The sequence below is a fragment of the Cupressus sempervirens genome, chromosome 11, assembly GCF_028749045.1.
Source record: "Cupressus sempervirens isolate cs-2001-9-10 chromosome 11, ASM2874904v1, whole genome shotgun sequence".
Taxonomy (NCBI): domain Eukaryota; kingdom Viridiplantae; phylum Streptophyta; class Pinopsida; order Cupressales; family Cupressaceae; genus Cupressus; species Cupressus sempervirens.
In genome coordinates, this window is record NC_143128.1 from 674829184 (window position 1) to 674855924 (window position 26741).

At 33.8% G+C, this 26741-nt stretch overlaps 1 protein-coding gene across 8 annotated transcripts in view; it reads right to left on the bottom strand.

Annotated features, from left to right (window-relative positions):
• The window catches only part of LOC149531528 (sulfate transporter 4.1, chloroplastic-like), a 220521-nt gene that overhangs the window by 174837 nt on the left and 18943 nt on the right, over nt 1–26741 (bottom strand). For all 8 annotated transcript variants that reach the window (XM_089811875.1, XM_089811872.1, XM_089811877.1 and 5 more), the window contains exons 2-4: nt 9143–9191; nt 8532–8733; nt 7943–8111 (exon numbers count right to left, since the gene is read on the bottom strand). In XM_089811875.1, the coding sequence (XP_089668001.1) occupies nt 7943–8111; nt 8532–8733; nt 9143–9191 (420 nt within the window). The remainder of the gene's footprint in view (nt 1–7942; nt 8112–8531; nt 8734–9142; nt 9192–26741) is intronic.

Below are 26741 nucleotides of genomic sequence, written 5' to 3' on the forward strand. Positions count from 1 at the left end.
ATAATGCAAAGACTTAAACCTTTACTTATCATGCCACATCAAATCTGATCGATCTGTTATCGGATCAGTATGTTTTAACAAGTTACAGATCTAACACTCCCTCTTAACTTGATAATCATACTGAGAGATATCATATCTAGCAACATCAATAAAGATGACCACGCAAGAATTGATACTCTATATCTATCTGAATTTCCTTAGCATGTGGTATCATAGAACCCATGATACAATGTCATATCACTAAGCCTATAGTATGACAAATCACTGCTACTAGTGATAACAGTATTGCAGATAATACAATGTATAGGATAAATCTGAAGAGTAATTTAATTTTTTCATTTATCCAAGTTGTGACTCATAGATACTGGTATTTCTATATCACAACATGATCCTGATTTTAAGACCTACCAAAATACAAGATAAACACAGAGAATACTAAAATTCTTCCTTTATCTAAATTGTGACTCACAGACATAGCAATGTCTATATCACAATATGATCTTGAACTCATCTAGATCTTACAGTAGAACTCTATTGTTTAGCACATTATCTAAGAGATCGTCATCTCTCATAATGTCTTTTATACAAATGTTCATTATCTCAGATATCGTTACCTCTTAAATAATGAATACAAATGGTGAAGCCCATAACAGTCAATAGCCTAACAAATAAAATTATTTTATTAATAATTTGAAGAATACAAATGGATTACAATTTCAACCATACCAAGTCTTCTCCTGAAGTGGTCTATCTTTACTCTAGATAGAGGTTTGGTGAGAATGTATGTTGTCTGATCTGTAGTGCAAATGTATTCTAATTTTACAGAATTCCTATCTACCATATCTTTTACATAATGGTAAGGAATTTCAATATGCTTGGACCTGTCATGAAACACTGGATTCACCGAGAGCTAGATGGAACTCTGATTATCACAATGAATAATTGTAGGATCCGTAGTTTGCCCAAATAATCCCACAAGTAACTTCCTAAGCCAAACTGCTTCTCGACAGGCCATCGCTGCTGCAATGTATTCAGATTCTATGGAGCTTTGAGCTACTGAAGACTGCTTTCTGCATATCCAAGATATCATTGCTAATCTTAAATTGAAACAGCATCCTGAAGTACTTTCCTATCTTTAACACTTCCACCCCAATCTGAGTCAGTGAATCCATGTAAATCTAAGCCAACCTTCTCGTATTTGAGTCCAAAATTAAGAGTGTCTTGTAAGTATCTCATGATGTGTTTAACTGTAACTAGGTGAATCTCCTTTGACTCACACATAAACTGGCTTAAGGTATTAACAGCATAGCAAATATCAGGTCTTGTATCTACTAAGTAAAAAGAGACCCAATTATCTGTCTGTAGAGAGTAGAATCTGTGGAAGGCGATTCTGCAGCTGCTTCTTTAAGTTTATGTAGATTAGTCTCCATTGGAAAATATACTAACGTGCAATTCCACATTCCAAATCTCTTCAAAATGTCTGATGTATACTTCCCTTGATTAAGTATGATACTGTCAGGATTCTGTCGCACTTCCAGTCCTAGGAAGTAATGAAGGAGTCCCAAGTCTTTTATCTCAAATTCTCTAGTTAGATCTTTCTTGCATTGATCTATAAGATGATCATCACTTGTTATTAATAAATCGTCAACATACAATATCAGAATTACCATATCATCTTTATCTCTTTTATAATATAAATTTGGATTGGCTTCATTCTTGGAGAATCCTAAGCCGGTGAGATACTTATCAATTCTTTCATACCAGGCTCTTGGAGCCTATTTAAGCCCATAGAGAGCTTTCTTGAGCTTGCAAACAAAAATATTAAGATCATGAGTTTCAAATCCATCAGGTTGCTCTAGTTATGCTTCTTGTGTAATCTTTCCATTTAGGAATGTTGTTTTTACATCCATCTGATATACTTTTCATCCCTTCGATGCTACAATTGCTAAGACTTCTCTTACAGAGGTATATCTGGCAACAGGAGCAAAGGTTTCTTCATAATCAATCCCTTCTTTCTGAGAAAATCCTCTAGCTACAAATCTAGCTTTATACTTTTCAATGCTACCATCAGCAGCATGCTTTATTTTAAATATCCACTTGGAAGAAACAAAATATTTTCCTTTAAGTCTTGGAACAATTTCCCAAACATCATTCTTCATAATAGATTGATATTCTTCTATCATAGCTTCTTTCCAAGTAGTATGTTTAATAGCATCAAAAGGATTGGTTGGTTTTGTTTTGGATAAATCACTCATGTTTATTGTATAACTAGAGAATCTTTTAGGTTTTTTGCTTTCTCTGGCTGTTCTAGAAGGTGCAGCAAAGTCTTGAGCTGTCTCGATTGTTTTAATGGTCCAAAGTGATCTTTTCTTTGAATTTTGAGTTTCTTCAAGATTTAGATTTTGAATTTCATCTTCAATTTCTTCTAACTTCTCCCTCTAGGACCCAGATTCACTATTTTTTTCAAAATTAGTTAAAGAAGAAGGTTCTTCAGAACTTAGGGCTCTTTTGAATGCTAGATCTTCTTCAAAAATTACATCCCTACTAAGTTCAATACTTTTTTGTCAAGGTATGAAAATCCTATATGCCTTAGATGTTTCGCTATACCCTACAAAAATACATTTCCTCCCAGAGGGTTCCAACTTGGTTCTCTTTTCTTTTGGAACATGGATATATACGGGGCACCCAAAAATCCTAAGATGACTTTTATTAAGTTTGACCTTAGTAAATACTTCTTCAGGAGTTTTATCTCTAAGGTAAGAATGCGGGCTTCTGTTTTGAATATAGATGGCAGTACAAGAGACTTCTGCCCAAAACTAATATTCTAGATTTTGATCAAATATCATAACTCTAGCAGCTTCTATAATTGTTTTATTCTTTCTTTTTGCTACCCCATTTTGTTCTGAATTGTAAGGAACGTTGTACTCCCTCTTAATTCCTAATTCTTTACAAAACCTTTTAAACAAATCTAAGATATATTCCCCTCCATTATCAGTTCTAAGAGTTTTAATTTTATGTCCTAATAAGTTCTCAGCTAATGTTTTGAATTCTTTAAATCTCTTTAGGATTTCTTCTAATTCTTTGCATTGTAAGAAGCAAATCCATCTTTTCCTAGAGAAGTCATCTATGAACAAAATATAGTACCAAAATCCTCCAAGAGAAGGAACAGACATAGGTCCACATAAATCTGAATAAATTAATTCGAAAACATTATTTGTTCTTCTAGTGCTATCATGAAATGGACTTGTAGTGTTCTTACCCATTGCGCACCCTTCGCATATGCTTGAGTGGTCTTTATTGAGTTTAGGTAAACCAATAATCATCTTCTCCATAGTTGATAAAGTTTTGAAGTTTAGATGCCCTAATCTTTTGTGCCAAATTTCATTTATGTCTTCAACCTCATGAATTAAGGCTTGAAAAGGTCGACTAGATTATGAATTCAATTCATAGAAATATCCTCTTCTCTGACCAATCAACTTTGTTTTTTTGATTGAGGAGTTCTTTGCCCAAGTTATTACTTTGTCATCCACAAATGCAACATTATGCCCATCATCTTCAAGTGTCGTTATTAAAATTAGATTTCTTTTAATTCCTAGTACGTAGAGTACACCTTTGAGAAGAAGAGAATTTCCGAATATTAGTTTTAAGGTACAATTTCCAATTTCTTCGATAGGATGTGTTGAATTATCACCAATGGTAACTTCGCTATTGACCTTTTTTGAAATAGAGTCTAGTGCTTCTTTGTATCCTATTATATGTCTAGAAGATCCACTTTCAATTACCCATGCTTTACTTGAAATTTCATTTGATAGTGATGACTACAATACACGATTCTCAGGTTCATAGGTATCTTCTTCCCTAGTAACATTTCTACAGTTTGCTTGTTGTTTAGAATTCTCAGGATAATTAGATCTGTAATGTCCAAACTTTTCACATTTGAAACACTTTATTTTGAATAGATCTTTCTTGGGTTTGCCATTCTTTTGATATCCCTTTTTCTTCTTGAAATGCTTCTTCTTGCCCTTATAGTTGTTTGTATTAAGAACATGAAGTTCTTCATCTTCTGTTTTCAATTTCCCTCCTTTCTTTAGTTTTCTAGATTCTTCTTGAAGACAATCGTTCTTAAGTCTGTTGAAATCAGGAAGATTATCTCTCGCACTTTTCCCTGTGCAAAAGTCTCCCATGAATCTGGTAATTCATCTATAGCCATTAGTGTTAATTTTGTGTCACTAATAATGATTCCTATACTTGACAGTTCATCTCTAATGACGGCAACCCTTAGAAAGTAAGAATCATTGATTCTCCTTTCTTTATCTGAATGTGATTTAGTTGTCTTTTCAATGCGAGAGCCCTAGTTGCATTGTTGACCTCATATGCATTCATCATATCAAATGCAATTTGATGTTTTGTAAGCACGGGTACGATATCATTTTTTACTCCATCTAATATGATTTGAATGGCTTTTTTATTTCCTTTACTCTAGATAGATTTATGAGGTTCAACTGGAGGTTGTTTAGATGCTCTATGACATCATTCTCTTCAAGAATCATCATGATTCTTGTTTTCCAAGCATCAAAGTGTTCTTTCCCATCAAACCTGTCCTCAGGTCTAACTGTGTATGCCATTGAAGATAGGAGATAGTTGCTTGGTATATATAAAGTTTGATTACTGAATTTTGCAAAGCCTAGGTTCAACTATGATGCAGAGCCCTCTGTATTTATCTTCAAGGAATCTTAGTTCAACTCAAGGGATTCACAATAGGCTGGTACACCCTCAAGGAACCAAGAACATCTCAAAGATTACAACAAAGAACCCTGACATTATACACCAATAAAGACAACATCTTCACTCACACAATCAGATTGCTATGTCTGATTGCATTATTCATAACTTCAGTTATAAATATCTCCTTGAAAAACCCTTTGGAGGAGTTGTTCCAAATTAGTAATTATAAAACATATCCAAATCTGAGACCAATCCAATAAGCATATTATAAATTACATACTCTGAACCAAGACCCATTTTCTCTGTCATAAACCAGAAACAAAACTGGTAACCCTTCCTAGGGCATCACATAACGTTCACAAAATAAATTCAAATAACCCCAAACTAATTCCAAATCATCCATTTGTGAGTCTAGTTTCCAAATCTGTAAGCCATTAATTTATCCAATACATAAATCAATGTATAAGCACAAATCTTTGCCTGCAACACCATTGAAGGCATTTAAAAACCAGTTTTCACTCAAATCTTCATAACTTTCACAAATATATATAAAAACAACCCAAACCAAAAGGAAATGAAAGTTAATTCATGTATATTTCCAATGAATATTTTTAGAGGTCGTTATTTTCCAAAATATTCCTGTACCAAATGTTTCAATCTGACTGTAGTTGGTCATTCTCAAATCTGCAATTTACAAGCTCTGCCAAAACCTGCATAACTTCTTCATTTATAAATGAAACAAATCCAAACCAAAGCCAAAAGAAAGGTTATTCACTTTTCTATCCAAATATACAAAATTTACATGGTTTCCAGGCTGTACATGGTTGTACAAGACCTGTAACCAACACTAAAACTAAAAACCAATCAAAATAACAACTCAGAATATTATCAAATTTGTTTCAAAATGTATCTCTTCCTTTCCTTAATGCTTTGGTTCGACCTTACATAAATTTTTATAGATTTTTTGGTTGGTTATAACTTCCAAACCACCCTTTAAACCAACCCATTACATTCCTCTAACCCTTTTGCATTTTTGACAACATTTTATGCACTTTATGCATTTTTACATTACAACTTTCATACAAACCCAACCTAGACCAACAGTATGACTCAAATGACTTTAGATGGATGCTAATAGATCCATTCACCAATTAAATAAATATTTTTACATTATTTATCATATTAAGACCTCCTTTGACAACTTATTACAAATGCCTTCTCTAGCTTTTATATCTTTGTCTTCTTGAAATTTAGGTGCCTCTACACCAAACTACCAGAGCTCTGATACCATGTAAAGTTTCTACAAATTCTTTGGACTGAATATAGATTTGATTCTACCTTCTCTATCTTCTTATAACATGTTGTGAGTAACTTCAGATTATTGCCTTTAACTGGGTTAGAAATGTAAATCAGAATTCTGTCTTTTACTTCTGCAATTCATATGAGGCAAGTAATGACTAAGGAACAGACTTGTATTGATCTTGTGTGTCCTTAGACTTCATCCTTACCCTCTATAAGTATAGGAGTCAAGGGACATGTCCTTAGAAAGGACATGTCTCTTCCAAAAATCATTTGCCTAACCTCTAGTAGTTGGCGACTTTCTAGGAATAATTAGATATTCATCACAAACCAAACAATGGTGTTAGATTAGTATTAAACTAAACCTCTAAGGATAGATGCCGATCTTGCAAAGGAAATAATGCAAAGACTTAAACCTTTACTTATCATGCTATATCAGATCTGATTGATCTGTTATCAGATCAGTATGTTTTAACAAGTTACAGATTTAATAGTTATTATGAGCGTACTTCACTATACTGACGTGGATAGACCTAGTCTTGGAGACTATGATGGCATAGACTCAATGCTTGAAGAGATGAATCAAATTGTAAATAAAAAGTAGCAAGATCCCAAGGAGACCCTCTTCAAACAATTACAAACAATTGTTGTAGAACAACGGAACAAGATGACCACTCCTCTACATTTATTTGTCTATGCATTGACACCAAAGTATTGAAGTACCCAATATCTTGATATACCACGAAGGTTGCTACCATATAGAGATTTAGAAGTGTCTGATGGGTACAAGACAGAATTCTTAAGACTCTTTCGTGATGATGATTTGTGAGATTTGATTCTAAATGAGTTCATAGAGTTTGTGAATGCAAGAGTTCTACATAATAATGCTCTTCATCATCAGTTTAGGAAGGATGCTCATACTTGGTGGTGCCTGCATGGCCAACAATTACAATCACTGCAGCCCCTTGCAATCAAAATTATATGACAAGTTTTATTTTAAAAAGATTAGTTTACTTAGTCTTCATGAGTTGATAGTGATGTTGATTTTATAAGATTAATGATTTTATTTAAATTGTTTACTTTGTGTTGTCTTCATAGGTTGCTAGTTGATTTGCATTAGAAAGAAATTGAGGCACATATTCTTTCAACCAATTAGTAAAGTTGGACAAGTTGAAATCAAAAAGAGCGGAGAACTTAGCATATGTGCATTCCAACGTGCGTGAGAAGGAGAGATGAAGATGTGGGATTTAAATGCAGCTATTCAACTTGGATGTTTCCATTTCACAGCTTGTGGTTTCTGAATTAGAAAATTTGACACAGATGAAGTTATCGGTGCAGCTGATACCATTGACCTTAGCACTACTTGCGAATCAACTAATGCCAATGAAGAAGAAAAAGAAGAAGATGAAGATGAAGAAGAAAAAGAATAAACTATTAATCCATTAGTTGAAACTTGAAACAATGATACTTGAACTTGATGTTATATTTTTTAGTTAACATTTTTATATTTTGATGTTGAACATTAAGTATATGATGCTATGGTGGTATGATCATGATATTATGAGTACAGGTTTATGGTGTTTTTCTTGTTTACATGATATTATGTGATATTCTAATCTCAATTCATGCTTACAGGATGCATAAATATAGATATATATAAATTACACATGTTTTTATACTGACAAACCCAAACCCCATTTGAAAATTTTACCATACCAGCAAACTGGTTCTTTGAACCCAAACCCATATTGGCAACCTAGTTTGAAATGAACACAGCAATAAGAAAACATCACTTTCTGTTTTCCATATATTAAAATGATTATTCAACCATGACATAAATATTGAATAAGAGCTTATCCAGTGTATCATTTCTGTATATGAAAAGGAATGTGAAGTAAACAAATGAATAAGTAAATACCTTGTCAGCACCGGCAACTATACTTTCAGCAAGTGGAATTATCTCACTGCTTCGTGCGATATTATATCCTAGGAAATACTTTGCCTGTGACAGTGCAATGACTATAGCTGAAGATGTAGTGAAGCCTGAAATGACAGAGCGGCTTATAAAACGAATAAGCCATCCAAGCCTAAACAATGTAGTCAAACACACATATCAGAATTTTCAGAACTAGATCAGCAAATGCACTCAAGAAAATTAGTAGTGTCATCCTTTACCCTGCTTTAGACATCTGAGCATAAAAATAATTTCAATTTCAGTCTCTAACACATATAAATATTCACATTTCACTTATAACCGGCCAAGAATATCTATTAGTCATTACATGACCTGTGTTAAAAATTTTGCTTGCACTTTTTTTGTTGGCTGGCTTGAAGTTTTCAACCTGTAGACCAGTTTTGAAATGATAATTTCTATTTCTATTGTAGCTAGACCAGTAAATCGCTCTCAGATATATAAATTATTTATTTAATAGGGCATTCAAGCAATCAAATTTATCATCAAACATCACATTCTAGTGAACTGTAAAACTCTCCCCTTCATGAAATACCTGAGAAATCCCATGACACATTCCAAAATGCCAACCATGAGTGCTAACAGTATTGCAAGCTCTGTATACAATTCATCACTGGAATCAACAATGCTGGACAGAACATTAGAAACCAAAAGTGAAACCAATGCGACAGGTCCAATAGCAAGTTGCCTTGAGGATCCAAAGATTGCATAAGCAAATATAGGAACAAAACTAGAATCTGTACAACCACAAAATAATATCACACGTTAGAAAGGGCTCTAAGCACAGTTATTATATTTCTCTTGACAATTTAATTATACAGCAAAACAGCTTTTGCTGGATTTGATTATTTGCAATACTTGATGCTAAAAGATTGCACACAATCAAATCCAGAAAAAGCTGTAATGCTCTAAATGATGGCTTTTGGAAATCTCTTCACAGTAATTTAATCCCAGTTCATAACAATATATTTCTCTTTGCATAGCTGCATAAGGACATCAAATATGATGCAATGCGCATTAATTAAAACTAAATGTATAATTTATTGCTCTGGAACTCTAAAACATCATTTTTTCATCAAGAGTAACCTAATAAAAAGGTTATTTTGGGAAAAGTTCAACTATAACAAGAGAACATAAATTGCTTACACAGCCCATAAATTGGATGAAGTCCAGCCAACTTTGCATATGACATCGACTGCAAAAAAGATAGAGTTCAGTAAGTTACTAGCATCTTGATGCCACCATAAAAGGGGCTTTATATCAGATATGCTGCATCCAAGTTTCACACTTCTACCACAAAATAAGCATTATCAGTAACCAGAATCTGGATCTAAGAAAAGCACCTCTACGAAACATCTAGCATAAACAAATACAAAGAACATTACACAGCTTCCTCAAAATGCAGGGCAATAGAATAATAAATAAGAAAAATTCTATATACAAAACAATAGACAAGGCCCATCATGCTATCTTTCTAGCTAATAAATAACTTAGAACTGTGATCTCATACAAAGTAGTTTTAAGAACCCCTACCGGTTCTAACTTTACCACTGTATTTTGTCAAATATTAGCAAACAATGTTTGAGCTTGCTGATCTGAGTTCCTCTTTGTCTTGTTATGGTTTGGTATGCTGCAATTGATGTTTTTTGGATGCTTCTAACAATGCTAGATTGACTAATTATGTCAGAGCAATGATATGCTAACTGTTTTTAACTTTTACATGTATATAGGTGGTTGATAATATTAACTACAGCTACCTAACAAATTGTCCAATACTTGGTATGCATCGATCCAATATGAAGGTACAGAAAAGATACAACCGATAGATATTTACAAAAACATGTGCCATGCAACCTTGTATCTTCTTCTTAAGATACAAAACAAGTATAATGTTGATATACAACTGCTCTAAATGCAAGAGGCTGGAAACTGGCATCCAATGTGTGGACTATAGTCCTCACCAAATGATTGCAACAATGATGCTATAATTCATTATAAAATGTGCATTGTTTATCTTAAAAAAATCATTTTAAATAGAACTATCAAGGTAAAAATCTAAATATTTAATGATTTTGGTGTTCATTAGCTTCATTAAGTAAAAATGATGTTATTACACTTCAATTTATGTATAATGATGGATAAGAACCAATCAAAAATTATCAAAGTGGGGATGGTTCCACATAGACATAACCAATTTGTATATCTAACTCACAAGTGTTATTTTTTGGTTGCCGCAGGAGATATTTCTCCTGTCAGCCACCTATACTATGCTGGCTGACCTTGTTAAGGATACTCTGCCAGCAAATATATATGTAGGATGCAATTCATTCACTCAGAAACTCATTTTATTTGATAAAATATATTCTACAGTAGCAAAGCAGCAGTTTTATCATAAACAGCAATTGGTCTTTCTGCATTAGCATTATCATTCGTAAAGGAGAAGTGTCTACTCAATGTATTATCGATCTGTTCTTCTGATTATATATACAAAAGAGATTATTTGGCTGGGTTTTTCTCCCACAAGTAAGAGGCTTTTCCCAGCATAATTCTGTGTTCACTGTTGTATCTGTTATCACTGTTTTTTTCTCCTCTGTGATCATAAAAATAACATGGTATGGGATTAAGAAAAGATCCGATCAGATTTGAGTAAGAGGTCAAGACAACTTGTAAGGAGAGTTCTCAAAATTCAAGATGGTGATCAGCGTCAAATGTGAAGATAGACTTGAAAGTGCATCGAACTTCAACTCATGGAAATTCAGAGTTCTAATTGTCCTAGAGGAGAATGACCTTCTAGATTTCATGGAAAAAGATGTACCTGTGTTACATCCCAATTTTTGACCTAGCTTGAAATATAGTCGTTGAGGTTCACATGAGGTCAGTTGTCAATTTAATTTGATATTTAATCGTTATGATTTCAAGTGAAGATGACATGTTAGTTGATCGTTAATCACAAATTCATGGAATTAAGATGAAAGGTTAACTGTTATAGTTATTTATGAATAAATAATCTAATTACCGAGAAATTCCTTGCAGGAAGCATGTTGAAGGGGTGGAAGCATTGTCGGAAAAGAATTAGGCAGGGCGTCACCATCACTGAGCAGACAGATAGAGGACCTAGCGACTTGGAACAGAATACATCTGTGGAATCACATGAGTTATTTTAATAAATGGTTTAAATTAAAATAATTGAGTTATTTAATAAATAATTAAATTATTTTAAAGGATTTTAATTTATCTTTCATCATAATTATTATTATAAATATTTAAATTTGTGCATTTAAATATTATAATGATTTGGCATCATTAAACCTAAATAAATTAATAGAATGATGTTTAGTTGTACATTATAATAATAATGTTGGAATTATAATAATTGAATTATTATTTTCAAATTGTAATGTTACAATTATTCTTTTCAACTTCTTATTTTTTTTTTCCTTATAATTTGTTTGGGCAGTCGAAAAGATTCTTGTAATTGATGGGGAGCCGGATAGCCACAATTGGTCCCTTATATGGAAGTCATGGGATATATTTTCATGCACCCGATTATTATTTTTCTGGACTATGTTTTTCTCTTTCTTTCCAATTTTTCATCTTCTAATTACCCTGTGAGTCGGGTTAGGGGAAAAACAAGAACTCTCATATTCGATTTTCCTTAAAAACATTCCTTGCATTTTGGCGGATTTATACCTAATTGATATCCTATAATTAGTTTGTTGTACATGGTTAAACTGGCGGAAGCCGTGAGGGAGAGAGAGGTTGGTTACGAAGAATTAGGAGAGACAATCTAATGTCATCTGAAACAATCCTTTTGGGGAGAAACGTCTGCTGAGCTCGGTTCAGATACCAGGATATGCAGAGAACGCAGGTTTATTGTGGAACATTGCCCACTGCCCTTTTTCAAGTTAGAGCTTGGGGGCTCATTGTTATCTGAAGTCATTCCAGGAGGTAATGTAGGAGACTATTTAAATATGGAATTCATGCATCATGTAGTCTTCACTTGCCAACCATGGCCCTTAGAAGAACGCATTCCAACACTACTAATGCCATTACACACTGTTGTCAAGATTCAAGAAGTCTTGATTGCATGAGAATCAATACTGATGCCAGTCTAATAAAGACCGAATCAAGTAGACTTAAAATAGATTTTTAGTTTCACAAAGTCTCTCTTTATTTTATCACTGATGTTCTTAAATTATAATCGTGTATCACCCATATAGATATAGGATGGAAATACAATGATAACCATGATTTAATAAATCTATCTGAATGCATTATTTGCGGTTGTATTTCATAGTTCTTCTTTCACTCACGTTTTCTTGTCTTTTCTAGGTCGGGTTGATACAAGATGTAAGAGTTGTGTGCACAGAATAGAGTCCTGATGTTTACCTTGTGCTAAGAATATTAGAAATGCCAACAGAGCTTGTTTACATGATTACTAATAAAGTAGTTGATGCTTATGTTAGAAGCCGATAAAGGAGGCAACAAAACTTTATGTTCTCATCTTATTCATTGTTTGATATTACCGATTGCCATCACTTAATTCAAAATACTTTTGAATACAGACTATATCTTTATCAAACCACGTATGTCTTAAATCTGTAGATTTTGTCATGAAAAGCTATGTTCTCAAACAAACAAACAATAATAATGATCAACTCTGAATACCAAGGAAATTCTGAGAATGTAGGGTCTTAATTTTATGAATAGGTATAAGATGTAACGGTTAAGGCACCAAGGAGACACCGATCTAAAGACCTGTTGATGGTTAGTGAGTGCAATGAGTTGTTCTTTTTTAGTTTGCAAGTTGAATATAATATGAGTTCATCTGCTATATCTGTGTGTATTGAGAGTATTAAGCATGTATAAAAGATAAGGATATGCAATGAAAAACTGTGATTAACTAACTCAGTTCAGAATGTATTACAAACATTCATACCCTGCAAGAGTGAATTTATTAATATTAAACAAGCACCTGGAAATCACGGGCTTGGAGGCCTGATGAGGTTGAGGGGGCGTGAGGAAAGATTCATCAACAATAAGAATCAGTAATATCAGTTATGACATTTTAATACGTATCATTAAAAATAGCTCATGCATATTCCTGTTATGATGATCTCTTGCTGCCAAGTCGTATGGCGTGTTATATATCATGATGCCCAGTGAATGGTAAGATGTTCCCTGTCAATTCCGGGTAGGGAGGGCCTTTCTCGTTAAGAGAGCATGTGGGGATATATATTGTGGTCCGAGGTTGGGTGGTAAAGCCCCTGGCAATGTTTCACCTCTCTCAAGATATCAGATATGCATCAAACAGAGATAAGCCATGAAATTAATTGTCTATCGGAAACAGGTATTATCATTTTTGTTTATGAGAAGGTAAAATTAAGTTGAGGTATTTCATTGTTATCATCATTTTACTTCATATAAATGAATATTGAATATAAGTAATTATCTAATTTTGAGAAATTGTCACAGATAAGCAATCGGAAGGAAAAGAAATCCGAAGCCCTAATTGATTGTGTAACAGCTGGAACCTTAATTGATATGGTGGTATTGGAAGCCCTAACTGAATCCGTGGTATCAGAAACCCTAGTTGAATCCGTGGTTGTGGAAGCCCTAAATTGAATCCATCGTCACAAAAACCCTAGATAAATCCGTTGTCGCGGAAGCCCTAAATTGAATCCGTGGTCGCAGAAGCCCTAAGTGGTAAAGCAGTACCAAAAGCCCTAAATAAACCGATGGTAATTGATGCCCTAATTGGTAAGATGATATGTGATGCCCTAATTTAAGTTATAATGGTATTTAGTGGTATTCATCAAATGATTTTTCAGATAGCTGTCGATTTGAGAAATTATTATTGTATATTTGTGGACTAACCCGGGTGGTTGCAGAAGCATACTTAGATGAATTTCAGTCTCAGTTTTTCCAAGGCATGTGATTTCAATTTCTGAAGTAATATCATTAAAAGGTATTTTCAAGTATTTAGTTAAGAAATTTTGCTTAACTGACTTTAACGGTAATCTTCTTCACATGAACATGAATGATGTAACTGCCTTCTTATGAAGTCGAAGTTAAAACTATATTCTATGTTTATGATAGATGTTATAATTAGACCCGAAAAAACTGGTTGTTACAACCTGAACCAGATGATGAGTAAGAAAATTCTATGGGAAAAAACATGGCACAAAGCCTAGGAAGATCATGATTGACTCCACAAAGGAGCATCTAGTGTCAATAAATCTCCAAAATGAAGACAGTCAAAGATATCTTCAAAGCAGTACAAGGATTGTATGAGATCAACAATACAAGCCGAGCACTTCCCTTGAGACAACAGCTTTATCATATCAAGATGATTAAATGTGAGTCTATCATGTTGTTCTTTGTGAAAATTTCTGAATTGAGAAACCAACTAGGCAATACTCGAGATAATGTTGATGATAGAGATCTAGTCATGTTGCCCCTAAATGGTCTTCCTCAATCTTGGTGTTACATCCCAGATTTTTGCCTAATTTTAAAATTTGCTCATATAGTCGTGTTTCATGTGAAGTCAGTTGACAGTTAAAATTAGTTATGATCACGTGAAATATGAAGATGGTTAATCGTTAGGATTTCATGTGAAGATGACATGTTAGTTATCAGTTAAGATGTTGCTATATTGCTATCTTGAAATATTAGGAAGTTGGTTATTATTTCATGAGAAGTGAAATGGTAGTTAGCCATTATGATTTATGATTAATAGCTTGTTAAAATAATTTTGATTATTTTGAAGAATATGATATTATTGTGGAGGATTTTCTTCTTGTAGGAGCACGTCGAAGGGGGGGAAGCATTGCCAAGAAAGGAGTTAGGCAAGGGATACCATTTCACCTAAGAGTTGACAGGTATGAAATCTAACCACCAAGGCTAAGGGGTAAAACGACACCTAGGCAAGCAAGAGTCTAGAAGGGACTACCATGAGCTACCTGGTCAATAATTATGCATTGTTAAGAAAACACTAAACATTTAATTAAAAATGTAATACCTTTTGATAATGATGATCTCAGAACTTCATGTGATATTGCCATACCTTAGCACAATACTGCCATATATATATGTATGTATGTATGTATGTATGTATAAGTAGATGATATGGCAGTATTGTGCTAAGGCATGGCAATATCACATGCATATATATGTATATGTATGTATGTATTAGACGTATGTATGTATCCACATAATATAAGATGTATATGTTAAATATGTTGTGATATACCACAATATACATATGTGTGTAAATATTCGACACTATTATGCTAAGGTATTTAGTATGAATTAATATTTCTTGGCAATACTGTATCTTTCTCTTGGAGCGGCCACATTTCTATAATGTTCTCATCAGCCTTCATATTATTAATTCATTTTTGCGTGGTCACAACATTAATGTTATTACTGCCACTTTGAACCGATGACCAAAAGGATCTTGCAACTCTTGCCACCTTGCATCTTGCTTGTAACTGAGCCAAGAAGACTACGTTTTGTGTGATAGCTCTTGATCGAATATATAACTTTTCTTCTTGGCAAAATGGGTCACTACTTCATTTTCGATCTCTATTTCTGTGCAACTTTGATACACCTCTCTACAAGCATTTGCCTTCAATGTTTCCGTACCTAGTGCATAGTTAATCTTTTGCAATTAAAGCCTTTTGGAGTTAGAAATTTCGTGCAATAGCAAGTGTTGCTCTTACCGTGCAAACCGACCAATAATTAGATCATGTTGTTACCTCTATTTATGTGTAAATATATTTGCAAATAGATAGTAAGACATGCCAAAAGCCTTTTAAAGCTCTCCAATGCTATTTTGTTGATTATGAATGAAACAATGTTCGTTCCTTGTGTACGGCATGATTGTGCCAAATTGTAATGTCATTCTTTTAAGGAAACTTTTTACTGAAATATATCCAGCATGGGCGCAACTTATATAGTAGTATTAGCAATATACTTCTTGAGATGAGAAATTTGTAGCTTGAACATTCAGAATTGTAAAAGATCAAACTTCTATACCAATGTGTAATGGCAAGCCAGAAAGGCTGCATACTCAGATAATAAAGGAAACTATCATTATGTTGCTATTGGAATACTTTAGAATAACTGGGGGAGGAGTGAATCAGTTATCCAAGGTCCAGATGTATAAATAAAACTTTTCACAACTTAGTGAACCCATAAAACATTCATACCCATGCAAGCATCCATTATGTAATTACTAAAACTTGTATGTTACTATCAAATCAACTTGCAGAAATGTAAAGCATGAAACACAATAAATTCATCAGCACACTTGAGACAATGATTTACATGGAAACCCAATTTGGGAAAACCCACCAGTAACATGTTACTCCTTTTCACTCTTCTGAAGTGATGTCTTGTGAAAAGCCAACCCTGTTAAAGGTTACAATACACACTGTTAAATGTGACTCGGTTAAGAGATTTCAATCACCCTGTTAGAAGTGAACCTTGTTAGAGGACTTTAGGTCGTTCACTTGGAATGCCACCCTGTTAAAGGATTTACAAATAACTGTTAGGTCAACCTTAATCCAAAGGATTTATCCTAGACTGATACAATTGTTAGAGAGTAACAATAGAGCTTTGATCTGATACAACTTACAACTTTTCTTGCAGATTTCAGATCTCTATTCAGTCCTCAATTTTGCTTGGCCTTCATACTTTACAAGTCTGATAGCTTGTTCACACTTCAAGCATTCATCTCCTTAAGCCTTCTTACTTAACACACCATTTGCAGATTCTCCTCTTGGGTCACTTGATGAAGCAAAACCCTTAACTCCTCCTCCTTAGGTTCTCACACAGGACAACTTTTGCTTCATGACTAGACATTCCTATAAATAGGAAATTAGGATATTTTTCCTGCTCATTTTCCATCGCCCAATTTAGGATTCTAGATGGATTAGGTAGGATACAATGTATCTATATAATATCTTGTCTTTTCTACAAACTTCTCCTAGAATCCTTTTGAATTTGCTTAAGAATGGTTTACATCAATTTTTGTGCCACCAGCTCATCAACCTTATCTTCTTTTGGTTCACAAGTTTCAAGAAACAAACTTGTCGGTTTAGATTCGATGAATCTTCGATCTTTAACATAATGCAGCAGCTCAGCATTATCAACCTTCTGATGCTTGACACATAGTATGTTGCCCAGCATCAACTGTAAAATCACTCGGCATCAACTAAAGTTTACTGATGCTCGGCATCAACTAAACTTTACTCGGCATCAACTGTCTTGCCCGACATCCACTAGAATTTGCTTTCACTCAACTCCAACTAACTTTCTACTCAGCTTGCACTGACTTTGCTTGGCACCTACTGTCCACTTGGTCATGTTTGGCAAACAAACTTTGTGTAACTTGTTTTTTTTAACTTTCTAAATGTAGCTAGCATTTTGTAACCTCAAGTAGATTAACAAGACATCATGTTATCACTGTCTTAACTAATCCTTGTACTTCATTACATAATCATAACTCAACCTTTCCTTTAAGTGCTATTGTTACCTCTTATTGATCAAATCCTCTTCATCAATTAAGTGATAATACTTGAATCTTATAAGCAATTGTCTTACCAACAAATAGCAGGTTTGACATCAATGACAAAACAATGATTGAAATACACAATCTTCTTCAATAATCTCCCTATTTCAACAATCTCTCTTAGCAATGATATTTTCAATCATATTTCAACAATTTCCCTCTTTGGCATTGATGGCAAACCAAACTGATCAACCAAGTCAATCAAATGATAAACATCTTGTTCAAGCAAACTGACTAGGTTAAAACAGTAGGACAATACCAAAAAGAAAACTTGTATCAAAATTTCTCCCTCTATCAGCAACTTCCATCTTCTGATTAGGTTACAAACTCTTTCTTATAACTCCCTCTAAGTTCCTTCTTGTATCTCCCTCTTACTAGGTAGAAAAGGATTTCTCCCTCTTTCTTACATCATTCATGTGTCGTCTTCTAATCAACAACATTAGCATTTATCTAATCTCCCTCTAAGATCAGTCTTGTTCAGCTTCTTTAACAACAATCTCTTGCACTTTCTTCCTCAGCATTTATAAGGAATATCTCCCTCTATGATTACACTTTCTCTCTTTGATGTACTTTCTCTCTTTCTGATTGGCAGATCTCCCTTTCTGACATTGATCAATTTAATATACTTTCTCCCTCTTTGACAACAATGCCTTAAAATAATACCAAAAACTTGTCATCTTAAAATATGCAGATATAAGCTTTTGCAGTTTTTTCAATTTCTCCTTATGTCACCTTACTTGTCACTGATTTGAAGTTTTAGCTCTGTAATTAGTTTAGGCAGCTCCTAAAGTAAGATCCTCTGCATCAATGTGTATTACATGAATATCAGCTTGTTTGATGCAGGGCACTCCTCTTGTTACTTAGATAACCTTTGATAGGGGTATCACCCCTAGTTTACCTCTTAGAAACTCATGAGCATCCTTAAGTAATGGTTTTGTGAAGATATCAACAATTTGCTCCTTTATGTTAACATATTCCATCTTCACCTCTTTAACTTCAACTCTCTCAAAAAATGATACTTGTTGCAATGTGCTTTTTCTTTGTGTGCATCATTGAATTCTTTGATATATTGATAGCACCTGTATTATCACAATAAGGTACCACTGGTTCTATGATTTCTTCCTTCATTCCTTTGAGTAGTTGTTTGATCCATACAATGTTTGTGCAGTCAACAACAGCAGCAACATATTCAGCTTCAACAGTAGATTGTGAGGTACAACTTTGTTTCTTGCTAATCCATGTAACTAGTCTCTTGCCTAAGAAAAATGCTCCTCCACTGGTGCTCTTTTTGTCATCAATGTTTCTAGCCCAATCAACATCAGTGTAAGCTCTCAATTCAAATTTTTCATTCTTCTTATAGTATAGACCAAACTCTTGTGTTCCTTTTAGATATCTCATTATTCTCTTCACAACCATTAAATGGTTCTCCATGGAATTAGCAAAGAATCTTGCAACTATCCCTATAGATAATGCAATATCAGGTCTACTATGTACTACAAATCACAATTTACCAATAATAGACCTGTATAATGTTTGATTCACCTCAGCAAAATCACCATTCTTTGACAACTTGTGTCCTGTCACCATAGGTGTACTTACTAGTTTGGAATCTTCTAGTCCAAAAGTCTTCAATATTTCTTTGACATACTTTGACTGAGTGATGTACATACCATACTTCATCTGATATACTTGCAATCCCACAAAAAATTTCATTTCTGCAAACATGAACATTTCAAATTCTTGTTTCATCTAATTTGCAAAATCCTTACATAAAACATCTTGTCCTCCAAATATGATATCATCAACAAATATTTCAGAGAGCAAAATACATTTGCCTCGCTTTGCCTTTATGTACTGATTGTGGTTATCATCAATCTTTTCAAATCCAATCTTCACAAAATAAGTATGAAGTCTTTCATATCATGCTCTTCGTGCTTGTTTCAAACCATATAGAGCTTTGTGCAATCTATATACCATGTTCTTATTGTTATCATTAAGAAAAAAATTTGATTGTTCTATATAAACTTCTTCTTCTAGTATGTCATTCAAAAATGCAGATTTAACATCCATCCAATAAACTTTGAAACCTTTGTATACAGCATAAGCAAGTAGAATTCTTACTCCTTCCATTCTAGCAATAGGAGCAAATGTCTCCCCATAGTCAATTCCTTCTTCTTGTGCATATCCTTTGCAAAATACTCTTGCTTTGTTTCTTGTGACTTCACCACTTTCATTTAACTTGTTTCTCAATACCAACTTGGTGCCAATCACATTCTTGTTTTCTGGTCTAGGAACCAGACTCCATGTTTTGTTCTTCTCTATCTGTTCAATCTCTTCTTCCATGGCTTTGTATCAGTCCACATCTTCTGATGCATCTTTCACTGTTTTGGGCTCCTTCATACTCAGTAAACATGATTAACTTCTCAATGTGTTTCTTGTCATTGGCCTAGCATTTTTATCTCCAATGATTTGATCAACATGATGATGTCCTTTGACATATTTGGATAGTCTTGACTTAGTTCTTGTTTCTTCATTTTTTCTTTCAACTTCAGAATCGCTATGTACATATCTGTCAGGTATCTCAGCATCTCTTTCATGTGTACTAATTTCAGAATCAGAATGTGCATCTTCTTCATTCTGTAACTCGGCATCTGAATGCAGCTTGGTTACTGAAACTTGCTATTGGTTTGTAACTTGATTTGCATCATATTCTTCTATAGGCATTCCTTCATAAAAGTATACAAATGATTTGTATTCTTTTGGTTCTTTAATGAATTCAGCCTCATGTACTTTTGCAAATTCATCAAATTCACATTTGTACTTTCCACAATTTTGTTAGTGTTAATATTCAAACACTTATAAGCTTTACTTCTTGTGGAGTAGCCAAGGAATATACCTTCTTCACTTTTAGCATCAAGCTTTCCATTCCTAACATCTTTAAGAATGTAACACTTACTTCCAAATACCTTAAAAAAATTTACATTGGGTGGATATTCATACCATAGTTCAAAAGGTGTTGAATGAGTACCTTTCTTGATTTGCACACGGTTTAAGGTATATGCAGCAGTATTTACAGCTTCTCTTCATCATAAATATTCTAGCACAATCCATTATAGACCTATTTATCCTTTCAGCAATTCGATTTTGTGGAGGGGTCCTAGGAGCAAATGTCTATCTTTTGATTCCTCTGTCATTATAGAACATCTCAAACACATTTGATGTGAATTCTCCTCCTCTATCTGATCTCCAGCATTTCAGACTTTTACCTGTTTCTTTCTCAACCCTGGCCAAGTACCACTTAAACATTTGAAAAGCATCAGATTTCTGTTTCAAAAACATAACTGTCATCATCCTAGAATAATCATCAATGAATAGCATTATGTACTTATCTCCCCTGTAGCTTTGCACTTCAATTAGTCCACACAAGTCAGTATGAATAGTTTCTAGTATTTCTTTAGAGGTATAAGCTTGACTTTGTCATTTCACCTAGCTAACATTGTTTGCACACTACATTATCAGGCTTCTTCAACTTAGGCAAACCTCTTAACTTTTTTCATATTACTGATACTAACCAAATTATCAAAATTAACATGACATAATCTCTTGTGCCAAAGCCATACATCATCAAATTTTACAACAAGACAAGTAGCATCCTCTATATTAAGATAGAATAGATTACTTCTAGTCTGATCACCTTTTCCAATCAGTTTTCCATTTGTGTCATATATCTTAACAGTCTTCTATTCAAATTCAACCTTGCATCCCAAATTATTCAATTGTGACACACTCAACAAGTTATAATTTAATCCTTCAACATAGTAAGCATTGTCACATGAAATCTTGTCTGTGAGTTTGATAGAACCTTTTCCTTTTATCAAACATGGTGCATCATTACCAAATCTTACACTATTTCCATCATAACAATTCAAGGTAATGCACTTACTTTTGTCTCCAGTCATGTGATGTGAGCATCCATTGTCAATGATCCATCTATCATTTTTGTTCACAAGAATCACAAGTGCAGTCGCCTCATCTTCATCAGATCCGTCCTTCATTGCAACATACACCACTTCATCATCATGTTCATCAGAATCATCTCTGGTTTCCTCTTCAGCAATGTAGCATGACTTCTTGCCTTTGTCTTTGCAATCTTTGTTGTCATCTTCTCTTATGTTCTTGTACTTGTTGCCATCTCTGTAGTTCTTCTTTTGTGTACATCTTGCAGCAATATGACCAACCTCATTGCAATTGAAACAAATGATGGGTAACTTACCTTTGAACTTGTCTTTACCTTTGTGAAATCTCCTTGCTAGTAGTGCTTCCAATTGTTCAACATCCTCCTCATCTGTATCACTATCACTTGATACATACGTTATCTTTCTCTTCTTATTCTTCTGCTTCACCTCATCAGAGTCCTTCAATAATAGCTTAGCTTTGAACGCAAATTCAAGACTCTTAGGTTTGTAATTATCAAAGTTAGATAGCTCAAAAGCAATGAGTCTACCTACCAGACCTTCAAGGGTTAGATCATTTCCTAGAATACATCTTAGTTCTTGAATTGCAAAAACTCTAATAGCATAAACAAACAGTAGTGTTCTCAAGACTTTACTTAGCACAGTTGTTACATCCCAAATTTTGCTCTAAAATTTTAACTGATTATAGCCGTTGTTATAACATGTGAAAATGAGTTAGTTAATTATAGTCGTTGTTATTCCTTCATGATCATGTGAAACTGAGTTAGTTAATTATAGCCATTGTATCAATTTAATTATCATATGAAAGTGAGTTAATTATAGCCGTTGTATTAATTTATTCATGATCATGTAAAATTGAGTTAGTAATTATAGTTGTATCAATTTAATTATCATATGAAAGTGAGTTAGTCAATTATAGTCATTGTATCAATCTATTCATGATTATGTTAAATTGAGTTAGTTAATTATAGTCGTTGTACATATATGATGAGCATGTAAAGTTAGTTATTCTAACATTGATGAAATCCCTAACAGTCACTTGATGATTTTTAATTAGCAATTTATAAATCTTGAATTGATGTCTTGGCGAGAATGTTGTTTTGAATAATTACAGGATGAAGACTGAAGAGAGAGGGGAAGCATTGCAAAACGGGGTCATCAAAAGAGGATGGTCAAATAGTTCAGTCATCATAATGAGCATGTACATATATGATGAGCATGTAAAGTTAGTTATTCTAACATTGATGAAATCCCTAACGGTCACTTGATGATTTTTAATTAGCAATTTATAAATCTTGAATTGATGTCTTGGCGAGAATGTTGTTTTGAATGATTACAGGATGAAGACTGAAGAGAGAGGGGAAGCATTGCAAAACAGAGTCATCAAAAGAGGATAGTCAAATAGTTCAGTCATCATAATCGACAGGTTTGACCTAAAACTATCTTGGCAAGGTTACTAGGACTTGGCAACATATTTCATGGTAGAACCACATGAGCTATAAAGTGGAACATTATAATAAAACAATGTAAAATAAACATAAATTTTTACCTTTAAGAATTATCAAATATTAATATTATTTAATTATTATTTTGCATTCTCAAATATGGTCATATGTAAATAATAATAAAATGACACTATTACATTATAAATAAAAATAATTATCCAATGATGCCACTCTATCATTACATACACATAAGCATAGATGAGAAAATAAAATAATTATAATTTTGAAACCTTTCAACTTCTTTCTTTCTTACTTTTCCCTCCTTTCTTTCTTTTTCTTTTAAGTCGATTTGTATGGCTTTAAAATTGAGTCTTGTAACTGTAGGAAGTCGTAGAGACAGGCTCAATCTATATTATGAATTTCTTTAGTCGTCTATTGGCATTCACCTCCATCGGCATTCTTTTTCCCTTTGGTAATCAAACTCTTGCTGAATATCATCATTGTGATAGAGCTCTGTACAGATATCTTTATCCAGTCAACACTATTCTGAATTCATTCTTTTCCAGTATAAACCAATTCCATCCCACTGCGGGTCTGAGAGCAGGTTGGCGTTTTCATCCCAAACCCAAGGACTCATGCAGATATTCTGGGCAAAGTCACGTAAGGTATTGTTACAACCCATGAGCCATTTCTCACTCCGTTTTCTGTTATGTTTGATCATAAAGTTTATTCCTTAAGCCGTCAATCTGATCATCAACTTCCATAGCATTAAAGTGTGATGACATGTCACTGAAATTATAACATAATAGTTTGTTGTTCCCCTGTTTTAAAGTTTGTCATTTATTCTTTTAAGACATTATGGCATTGCTTAAATAGTCTGTCGTTTTCCTTGGAATCATATGACACTTATTTATGCATTGAAGCCTGCCGTGTTTCTTTATCCATATACATCCGAATATGTGAGATGATAATGTAGAATTTCTCTGAAATATTTAAGGTCAATGGCAAGAAAGTTACCATCCCCATTGGAAATCAATTGCATCCTGATATAATATAAATAACTAAGAGTGAGATATTGAAACCAGTACGCCAAGGAATTTACCAAGCAAAAATGTTAGTATGTGGTGAAGAAGGTGTAAAGTATCTTTGTGAAATTAATCTGAAAGCACCCAGGAATCACCAGCTTGATGGCCAGAAAATGGTGAAGAGGTGTAGAGAAATCTGCAAAACAAGAATGACATCAGAATTAAATAAAGAATATAATAAATAGAGCATTAGCTCATGCATGTTCCACTCATGAAGAATGTTGTCAAGCCGAGTGGTGGAGATCAGGGTTGTCAACCCACATTTATGAAATCCTTGGCCAGGGTGAAATTAGGCAGATTTACCGAACAAGTGATCTTTGTTGATTGTCCAAACGCTTCAGTTATTTTGTCGAATAACTGTTGGGACTTCAAACCACTTGGATACTCTGATGGCTAGACTTATGAACATCCCAAGCTCAACCTCGGGGTAGGGAGGACCATTCTATTAAAGTAGAATAAGTGGGGATAAGTAATAGTCCGTGGTTGGGAGGTTAAGCCTATGTTAATGCTTCTCCTCTCACCAAAGCCAGAGCTTGGACAACCAGTAAAAGAAGTTTCACCAATATCACTGTATGTTCTTTAAATCTCTGAATATTTAATTATTTCTAGATGAAAGTTATTTACTTTTCAAATAGTTATTACTTTAATTAGATAAAGGAGTTAAATGTTTGCAAATATCTAAAGTTGTAATTTGACAGTTATTTCTTTTCAAGAACATCTACTGTTTATTTTCAATTGAACATTAGAAGTAGATAAATGATCAAAATATGTAATATTTCAAATTGTATTTTTAGATATTTTATTTCAAGAACTTTTGTTATTTATTTTCAGCTGATTATGAAGTTAAATGCTAATATCTCATGAAATGTATATTGAAAAGTGTTTGTATTCGGTTTATACCGTTGATGTTAAATCATAGTCATGTGAAATGAAATAGGAAATCAGTTTAATTTAGGATTAAAACTTATTTAGAAAAATCCTTATGTTACATATGGTACCAGAGCACTGGGTTCGACACTGAACTTAGGGCACATCACCTTCTTAAAAACTTAATGGAGATCTGAAATGACTACAAGATGTTACTACGTAAAACACCCCACAAGAAAACTCAGCATCCAATCTTTCCCTATTTTATTAGAAACATGACTAAGTATGAATACTCCTGCTGTTCTGAACCTCAAGATAATGAAACCCTAAGCCAGGCAATTCAACAAATGAAAAAGGAGAGAGTTAGATGGACTCCAGCCAAGAAGGCGGCATATAGAAACAAACTAATACAAAACTGGAATGCTCAACAGAGCAGCCCCCTTCTCCATTTTCATAGGTCTTGGATGGTACGAGACATGTACCAGACTAAACCAGAATGTAATGTTGCAAAGCAGGAATAAAGATGCTGTGTGAATGTAGACTTCCTCAATAGAGGAAAATTTTGTACATAAGATTGCTTAGTCGAGCAATGAAAATGAATTTTGTAAATAAGATTGCTTAGTCGAGCAATGAAAATGAAATTTTGTAAATAAGATTGCTTAGTCGAGCAATGGAAATGAAATTTTGCTTAGTTGAGCAATGAAACTAAAATTATGAAAATAAGATTGCTTGTTGAGTTATTTGAAATGCCTTTCGCTTGTAAAAATTTTCTTTTCGCACATTAACACAATTGTAAACTAACAGGTGAGAGACCTGAAACATAAAAATGAATAACAACAGAAATGCAAAAAACCAAGATATAGTTCGCGAGAACCCTCAATCCTCCAATGAACTGTTACTCCAAATTTTGCAAGAGACGCAATTAAAACTAGAAACCATGGAAAGGAGGATGAGTGAAGTGAAATGGCAGCCCAGATAGGGCAAAACCATGAAGAAGTGCAAACCACACCCACTTTTAGAGCAAAGAATAAAATCTCTAAACATAACAAAACCCCCTCTCCCAAACGATCAAAAAAGCAAAAGGAGGAGGAAATAGTGGTTGATTTATCAGCAAATATAAAAAAATTAAACCACCTAAGTTTTCCGGTTCCGAATTTGGAGAAGAAGTGGAAGCATGGTTGACTGAAATGGAGTAATACTTTGAGATTCGAAACTTCTCTAAGACCTCAAAGGCAATATGGGGTATATATCATTTCATCGAGGAAGCTACAATTTGGTGGGGAAACACTAAGGTTGAGCAAAACATTAGAACTACTGACATCACCTAAGAAAAGTTTGTAGACATATTTAAGAGACGTTGGCTGCCTTAGACTTTTTATGATCAAAAACTCTTGAATTTCTAGAACTTAAAACAAGGAGATTTGTCAGTGCATAAGTATTGGGAGAAGTTTACTCGGTTACTTAAATACTAACACCTTATCAATAAGATACCAACCTGAAGGTGAGAAAGCTTATAATGGGACTAAATAACCAGATAGCAGGAGTTGTAGATGTTCTTGCACCTTGAACCATGGAAGAGGCTTTGGAAAAGGTTGTTCGACAAGAGCATAAGATTAGAAAGGATAATTCCATCGGGGACATCAAAAGAAAAACTATCTAGAATTCAGAAGGCGCTGACTTTGGACCACCGAAAAAACAATTTAAGGATTATAAGAATAACAAACCTGAAAATAAAAGAAATGGAACAAGAGATATCAAAGGAAATTTTCATGTGAACAAAAACAACATAAATAATGA